Raw genomic sequence first — 8913 nt, forward strand, 5'->3', positions numbered from 1 at the left:
TTGAGTCGCTGGATTCTACTCCTGAGACCAATATTGCCCTGTGTGTTAATTAACTAGAGTGAAATAAAAACAAAAAAATCTAAGAGAATTTTTTAAAAATAGCTCCCACCCTCCTGGGGGCAGGTGCCTGGCTTTGGTTGCTGCTTTCTGGAAGCTAGCGGAACCTCAGAGTCCCACAAGCCAATATGTAGACATTTATTTCAATTACTCGCTTTCAGCATTAGCCTTAAAATAAGTGAATTTTGTGTGTAATTTCCACTACGATTTTTTTTTTAATTTTTTTAACGTTTTATTTATTTTTGAGACAGGGAGAGACAGAGCATGAACAGGGGAGGGGCAGAGAGAGGGAGACACAGAATCCGAAGCAGGCTCCAGGCCCTGAGCGGTCAGCACAGAGCCCGACGCGGGGCTCGAACTCACGGACCGCGAGATCGTGACCTGAGCCGAAGTCGGCCGCTTAACCGACTGAGCCACCCAGGCGCCCCTAAAATTATTTTTTTTTAACTGACGATGAAGGAGATTGAAAGTCACCTGACGCAGTGCACCTGCACGCACTTGCACGTCCGCACATGCTTGCACACTGCAGACTTGCACACCTACACGTGCTTACATGCCTGCACACAGCTGCATATCCAGTCTTTCCCCGGGCAATGCTGTCCCATCACAATAGGTTGTGAGCCCCATATGTAACGTTAAGTTTTCTGTTAGCTGTACTAAAACAGTAAGAAGGTCAGGTGAAGATCATTTTAATTTTAACATACGTGTTACATACACAATACAAATATATATATACGTACGTCTTAAAGTAGGCTCCACACTCAACACGGGGCTTGAACTCATCACCCTGAGATCAAGAGTCGCATGTTCTACTGACTGAGCCAGCCAAGTGCCCCAAGAACATAGTTTGTTTAACCCAGTCGATCCAGAATGTTACCATTTCAATGTCACATGTAACGTACAATGCTTAGTGAGATCTTTCACATTCTTTTCTCGTATGAAGTCCTGTAATCCAGTGTGGGTTTCATTACACCCGTGGTGCAGCGCAATTCCGACCAGTCACATGGCAGGAAAGGGGGGGTTGCTCCGGGGTCAGACGGCTCGGCTCCAGAGAGCCACCTGACCACATCCCACGGCAGAGCTGACGTGCAGAGGAGTCGCCAGCTGCAGGAGGCCAAGCAGGCACTGGGGAGCCGGCAGCTCTGTGTCCAGATTCACGCGAGTCTCTTCACTGAAGCCTGTGCCGTGTCCCAGCCTCCCCACCATCCCTGGACACCCCTAGCCTCTCAAACCTCCGTGTCACAAGCTGCACGGTGGTTCCCAAAAAGTAGATCCAAGTTCATGAATGCAAGCTTATTCAGAGAAAGAGTCTTGGTGGATGTAATTAAGTTACAGACCTCAAGATCGTAATGGATTATGCAAGTGGGCCCGAATCCAGGGAGCAGTGTAACTTACAAGAGACAGAAGGACAGAGACACGGGGGAGAAGGCCGTGGGAAGACAGAGGAAGAGAGTGGGGTGACATGGCCACTAGGAGAGCCAGGGTCTGGACCAGGCAGGAGGGTCCTCCCCTGAAGCCTTGGGGAGGAAGGAGAAGGGCCCTGGGACGCTGGTCTCCAGAACTACCGTTGTTTTAAGCTCCCCTGTGGCGATCACTGGTTACACTAGCACAGCCATCGGCCTAAATAAATGGGGCAGGTGGGGACCTCACCCCAGGGCCAGCTGTAGGGACCGAGATGCAGGGAGGAAGCAGGATAAAAGCACGTCCAGTTCAACACGCGGCTGTGCTCAGACATGCATGGCTCCTCTGCCCCCCCAGGTGCCCCTTCGATGGCAGCAAAATGACAAAGGTGAAAGAGCCCAGGGCCAGGGGAACACAAGGGACAGAGACAGCAGCAGGAACAAGGATCCAACGTGGCCTGGGAGAGTGATAGGTGGAGGGTGGAGCAGGGGGAGTCCCAGAGGGCCGGAAGTGCGGCAGCGTCCTGGGCAGCAGCCTATGGCCAGTAACCAATGGAGGTCCAAGGTCAAGGTCCTCAATGCTCCAGGGGGAGGACCCTTCCTGCCTCGTCCGGCCCCTGGCTCTCCTGGTGGCCACGTCACCCCAGTCTCTGCCTCCGTCTTCCCATGGCCTCCCCCCCGTGTATTCGCCTCTTCTGTCTCTTCTAAGGACACCCTAATTCAGCATGGGCTCATCGCCAGACCCTTAATGACACCCGCAAGGGTCTTTTTTCCATACAGACTCCTATTCACAGGCACAAGGCAATTCACAGAGTTAGGACTCAGACCTACCATTTCGGGGACCACCATGCAGCCCACCACACAACCTACACCCCAAAATAAGTTAAGACGTCTCCCAACCCCGTCCTCTGCCTTATCCAGAGGAGAGAGATGGGCCTCATGGGACTAGCACGCTGGGCCCCACCGCAGACTTGGCCCCGGGGGCTCCCTGGCCCTGGCTGGGCCCTGTCCTGTTTCCGCTTCTCTTTGGTGGGAACACGAGTCCGTGCGTCCCTGCTAAAGCCATCACCTCCGTCTGCCTCTGAGCCAGCCAGGCTAGGGATCTCACCCAGAAGAATTATTTTCCGGAGAAACTGTTTGCCTCTGTTTTTAAGCTCGTGTCCTTGGGACACGTGACCATCTCCCCAGAGCTCGGCGGCTGGCGGACAGATGCTTTGCACGAAGGTGGTGGAGGGAGGAAGCTCGCTCCCGTGGCACTCGAGCAGGGCTGTGGGTGGCGAAGGAGCACACAGCAGACGGCCTCGTCCTGTGCGCGTCCTCGGGATGGGCGGCCCACGGACGACCCTGTCTGTCTTCCTTATTTTTGTGTCTGTGTATCTGCATGGGGTTCTGTCGCAGGAAGCCGGCCCTGCAGCGCAAAGAAAACCATTTTTCGAGAGGCTCCGCAGACTAGAAGAGCAGGTAAGGGTGCCCAGTTACGCGGGGCAGTTGATGGTGTCACAGAAACAGAGTGGGAAGTTGTCGGCCCTCTGGGGACCCAAACGTGGAGTCCTCGGTTCTTCCGTTCAGCCGATGCTATTGTCACCTGTGGCTGGAAAGCAGCACAGAAGGTTTCTTAGGCTCTGTTATGAAGATAAGCCAAGTGACCACGGGACTGGATGGGCGTCAGGCTGGGAGGGGGCACGGGGAGCCCTGGGAAGTGCAGCTGGAGGGGCGCAGGGTCACGGGGGGGCAGGACCCTGAGGGTCACAGGGCTGGGGGATGTGGGGCGGAGGGGGCATGGGAGCCCGAAGCCCTCGCCCCACCTAGTGCAGCCCGGGGCCCTCGGGTTGGTCACCCACGTCTCTGAGCTCGGCCGCCCCGGGGCCGCGGTAATCGGCCCACCCCTCAGCAGCGGCCTGGGGATCACATCAGTGCGGAGCACGGCCAGGGCTTGGTAGGCGCCCAGACGCATGAGCGGGAAGTCATGTGCCGCGTCCTCCCCGGCCCTCGGCCCTTGTGATGGCTGTGTGTCCTCTCTCTAGTTTCGGAGGCTCCAAGAGGTGACCCTCACACACCTGCGGGGCCTTGCCAGCAACTACAACCTGTCCTACGACATTGACACTCGGTTCCAGAGCCTGGCCCTGGAGACCCAGGCTGTGGCCTTGGCCGTGAACCGGTCACAGACCGCTGTGCAGGGTGACCTGAGCCGCCTCAAGACCTGGATGCAGAAGTCACAGCGCAGGAGCCGGAAGCTGGACTCCAGGCTGCTGGCCTTGGACTCCGCCCTGAGTGACAGGGACAGGCAGCTGGCCCAGGCGGGGAAGGAGCGGGAGGCACAGGGGGATGGCCTCGCCAGCCTTGGCCTGGCTCTGCGGGCCCTACAGGACACGGTGGCCGGCCTCACGCACCTGGTGCAGAGCCAGGGCGCCAGGCTGGCTGCTCTCGAGGGACGACTGCAGGTGGCCGGTCCTGGCGCCGTGGCCCCGGGGCCGACTCCGGCCCTGCCCCCGCCCCTGCCCCCTCCGCTGCCCCTGCCCCAGCTGGGGCTGCCAAGCCCAGGCTCCCCGAAGCTGCAGAGGGGCGGGCAGGCGCTCAGAGCTCCGCCTGAGCCCGGGGACCCACCTCAGGACCTCACAGGCCGTCTCCAGGGGACGCAGGAGCCACCAGGCCCAGGCAGCCGGCAGACCCGGCCGCCCGAGAGACCAGGAGAGAGTAAGTACCATGGCCCGCCCTTCCCCCGCTGGTGCCTCCTTGGGCCTCCGGTCCCCTCTGAACAGCCTCCTCCCCAGAGCTGTGCGGAGAGGACGCTGGCCTCACAGTCGCACCTGCTGGCGGGAAGGAGGGGGCCGTGCAGGGGATGGTCTGTCTGCGGGTCCCCCGCAGCGTGGGCGTTAGGGACAGATGGGCACACAGGACTGGGGTAAACGCCCCTTCATTCTTGAGTCCAGTGGGCCAGCGAGTTAGAGATGTAGGTCCGCAGCCTGCCAATCGGGACCTCGGAGCAGGTACAGCCGCCCCGGGCCCACCCCCCCCCCCCCCAAAACCCTTGGTCAGGCAGACCTGAAGAGCAATGACCCCAAAGATGTTCACGTCCTGATCCCTGGGCCCTGTGGATGCGTCACCTCACACAGCAAGGGGAACTTCCGTCTGCGATGTCGCATCCTGAGATGGGAGGGAATCCGGGATTATCCCTTCTTGGGGAGGCAGGAAGGTCAGGATCGGAGAAGGAGGTGTGACCCCAGGGGCAAAGGTTCGACGGATGTGCGGGAGGGGCCGTGAGCCACGGAGTGGGGGCATCGCTAGACTGGAAGGGCAGCAAAGGAACCACGGCTGCCCACGCTGTGAGTCGAGTCCGCGGGAGAGACCCGCGTCTGGCTTTTGACCTCCAACCTGCAGCCCCGGAAGACACTGAATTTGTGTGGTTTTGAGCCTCTAAGTTGTGGGGCTCCCTTACAGCAGCCCCGGGGGGGCTCGGTTCTGCCCAGTTGTGTGACTGCCCCAGCTCCCGGCGTCCCCGGCTGCGAGACAGGCTGGTGGTTCGGCCGCAAGGACCAACAGGGCCGTGCACAGCCACCCTCGCAGTTACTGCTTGAGGCAGGTCGGCCACGGGGTCTGTGGCCTGTGCCCCACAGCAAGGGCAGTGCCCGCGGTCATGGGTGCTTCTGCGGCCCCCTGGTGCCCGGGCTGACTCTCCCGTCTGTCCCCAGCCTGCAACGTGGGCCCCGTGCTCGTCTTCCCCAACGCCTCCACCCAGAACGTCGCCTTCCTGAGCCCCGGCTTCCCCGCAGGCCTGCGGGCCCTGTCTGTCTGCAGCTGGGTCCGCGTGGCCTCGGGCCACCTGGGCACCCTGCTCTCCTACGCCACCGAGGAGAATGACAACAAGCTCGTGCTGCACGGCAGGGACTCCCTGGTCCCTGGCTCTGTCCACTTCGTGATCGGAGACCCGGCCTTCAGGGAGCTGCCCCTGCAGCCACTGCTGGACGGCCGGTGGCACCATGTGTGTGTCATCTGGACGTCCACGCTGGGCAGGTACCGGCTCCACGTAGACCGCAGGCTAGTGGCCACCGGCTCCCGCTTCAGGGAGGGTTACGAGATCCCTCCAGGGGGGTCCCTTGTGCTGGGCCAGGAGCAAGACAGCGTGGGGGGTGGGTTCGACAGCTCCGAGGCCTTCGTGGGGAGCGTGGCGGGCCTGGCCATATGGGACCGGGCGCTGGTCCCCGGGGAGGTGGCAAGCCTCGCCACGGGGAGGGGGCTCCCTCCGGGCGCTATCCTCACGCTGGACGACGCCCACCGGGTGGGCGGATTCGTGCAGAGGGTGAACTGCAGCTGCCTGGCACTCTGTACCTGAGGCTTTGTTCTCGGGCTGGACGGGGACAGCCTAAGCAGCACCAGCCACCTGGCCCCTGGCCCCAGCACCCCCCCCCCCCGTAGAGGGCCCCCTCCCAGACTGGGGAGGGGACAGGGCAGCGTGGAGGGAGGGGGGGGCGGGCCACCGGGCAGAGCAGGGCTGTGGGAGGATGGCAGGCAGGGACAGAATGGGCTGTGACACCATGCCAGCTGGGCCCCACCTGCCAGCAGGGAGCGCAGGACTCCAGTGGAGACTCTCTGGGCTGGGGCTGCCGATGGAGAACCCCGTTTTCCTGGAAACAGTGTGGGTCATTTGGACTACCGTGGGCCTCTCTAAGGCGGCTTATGGAAGAGTCCTTCTGGGCTGTCCTTGCTCCCGTGTCCCTCGTGGAGAGGACCAGGGATCCATTTCCTGCCCCAGGGCTCCACTGCCCTATGCCGGGTGCCCTGGGGGGTCCCTTAAGGTGCTGTGGTGGCTGGAGGGGCTGCCAGAGCCGTCGGGACGGGGGACCCACAAAGGGAGCAAGCTATTCAGGAACGAACGGCAGCCTCGCCGGACCCTCACCGGAGAGCGTGTCACCAAGTTCACCCGTGTCACGGAAGCAGTTCAAAGATGATCAGCGAGTTTACTGAGCTGGGCAACCGTCACTGCGTTCCACTTTGAGGGGGTTTCCACGGCCCCTCACCCGCAAACCATGCCTGTTCATGGTCGCTCCTGCCACCCCAGCCACCGCAACCACGGAGCGGCTCCCCGTCTCCGCCGACCTGCCTGGACGTCGGACATCTCTCGGGATGGAATCCCACTCCGTGTCTGCCTCCGGCCTCACCCACGAGGCAGCACGTCAGGCACCCGTCCTCAGCTGTGCCCGCCCCCACCAGCTGATGGGCACTGGGGCTGTGTCCAGGCTTCGGCTTCAGCGAATAAAGCTGCTCCAGGCATTGTCACGTGAGTCCCTGTGCAGACACGCGCTCCCGTTCCCTCGAGTGGGCACCCGGGAGGAGGAGTTTTTCGGGGCCACATGGTGGGGTGGGGTTTACTGTGTTGACATCGTAGGGTGATGGACATTAACCCCTCCGGAGTGGAGATGCCCAAACCGAGGAGGAGCCAAACCCAGGCTCACAGAATCAGGAAGGAGTCAGTGTAGACAGAACAGGGTAGTCGCCCCCTCCCCCCCCAACCCGCCCCACGTGGGAGAGGTGTGGAATCACGGAGTTTGGAACGGGCTGGGTTCTCAGCACTCCCCCCATTGAGTTCTATTTATTTTTTAAAGATTTTATTTTTAAAAATTTTTCTTTTACGTTTATTTATTAGTGAGAGACAGAGCGTGAGTGGGGGAGGGGCAGAGAGAGAGGGAGACACAGAATCCGAAGCAGCTCCAGGCTCCGAGCTGTCAGCACAGAGCCCGACACGGGGCTCGAACTCATGGAGCGTGACATCATAACCTGAGCCGAAGTCGGACGCTCAACTGACTGAGCCACCCAGGTGCCCCTAAAGATTTTATTTTTAAGTAATGTCCACACCCAACATGGGGCTCAAACTCACAACCCTGAGGTCAAGAGTTGCACACTCTACCGACTGAGCCACCCAGGCATCCTGAGAACTGCCCCACTTTAAAAGTGAGAAGGGGCTCCTGGTGGCTCAGCGGTTAAGCATCCAACTTCGGCTCAGGTTGTGATCCGTTCGTGAGTTCGAGCCCGGCATCGGCTCTGAGCGGGAGCCTGCTTCGGATTGTGTCTCCCTCTCTCTCTCTCTGCCCCTCCCCCACTCTCACTCTGTCTCTGTCTCTCTTTCTCAAAAATGAATAAACATTAACGAAATTTAAATAAAAATGAGAAAGCAAACTGGAGAGGCCCCCAAGCCCGCACCAGCCCAGCCTCGAGGGACCCTGGTTTCAGCCCTGCAGCTGCCCCGTGGGACAGGTGACTCCCTCGCTCTCTGCAGAGCTGTGGCCCCAGCAATCTGGGGCCTTCCGCTCAGACTCAGCCAGGCACCTCCCCCTACACCACCTGTCCATGAGTCAAGGTCTGAGGAGGGGTTCTGGAACTGAACCCCCCACCCCCACCCGGGTGGCCACGTGAATGCCCCCTGAATCACTGGGGTCTGCTTCCTCTGGAACTTCCCCAGGGCACCACACCTTCAGGGAGAGCTCCGCCTTCTCTTCCTTCCCAGGCGCCTCAGGCTCTTTCTGGAGCTCTTGCTCAGTCCCACTGTGCTGTTAAGGAAGGAGAAAGAACATCTTTCTTTAGGGAAGACTGGTAATCTGAGTACTTCTTCAGAGACAGCGGGGGCCCCCTGCATAAAAAGACCACTCAGGGTGTTACTTCTGAGTGTCCCCCACTCCTTGGGTGCTTATAACACCCCGGGGCCCAGGTAGCTCACAGCAGCACCCCCTACGAGTCCATAAACCCTAAACCACAGGGATTTGGCAAAGACAACATCGCCGTGGGCTCTCACATCCACATTCAGGAAACTTCATGGGAGAGGGGATCCCAAGAGGGCACAGCGGCCTGGGGAAGGGCTTGCAGTCAGGGCTGACCCAGCGGCGGGGGTGGTGGGGGGTTCTGGTAAGTGAGTATTTGAGACAAGGGAAGCCATCCAGGGTTTGGAGCAAGGCAGTCTGAATGGGGCCATCCCCATGGGGCCAGTGACAAAGTCCCCTGTGCATTTTGAAGCATGATCTGTCGAATCCCAGCTATGACCTGAGTCTGCCGTGTTTCTGGGTAAAGAGGACAAGACGACCCAGGTGTCCTCCTTATGTTGCAGGGGCCAGGGCCTGATAGGAAGCTGGGGCTGGTTTCTCTCTTCCCCACCTGGCCATCTATCCTCTACAAGGGCCACTGGTCCCGCAGCAGCACAAGTCCAGCCCCTTCGTCTGACAATGCTGGCCTTTAGGACCAGCCTGGCCCTGCTTGGCGACAGGGATGCCCCCCACCTCCAGCAGGATCCCTTCATCCCCCATCGGTTCTCACCTCCCTATCACTCAGCTCAGCACTTCTGCTGGCCTGGACCCCATCATCCATTCCACTCGGTCAAATGCACCCAGCCCAACCCTGCCTGCTCCTCTGGGCCAGTGTGTGCCAGCCTCCGTGCACTGGGCCACAAACTGGAGGCCACCATGCCGCTCTT

The 8913-nt window shown here is 60.3% G+C and overlaps 1 protein-coding gene across 1 annotated transcript; it reads left to right on the plus strand.

Moving 5' to 3' along the window:
• Window positions 1-2666: 2666 nt before the first annotated feature.
• On the plus strand, window positions 2667-6708 carry PTX4 (pentraxin 4). The gene is made up of 3 exons (XM_047838388.1): window positions 2667-2918; window positions 3482-4151; window positions 5147-6708. Exons 1-3 carry the CDS (start codon window positions 2667-2669, stop codon window positions 5785-5787), a joined length of 1563 nt encoding a protein of 520 aa, XP_047694344.1. The 3' UTR covers window positions 5788-6708.
• Window positions 6709-8913: the final 2205 nt, after the last annotated feature.

The sequence above is a fragment of the Prionailurus viverrinus genome, chromosome E3 (genome assembly GCF_022837055.1).
Source record: "Prionailurus viverrinus isolate Anna chromosome E3, UM_Priviv_1.0, whole genome shotgun sequence".
Lineage (NCBI taxonomy): Eukaryota > Metazoa > Chordata > Mammalia > Carnivora > Felidae > Prionailurus > Prionailurus viverrinus.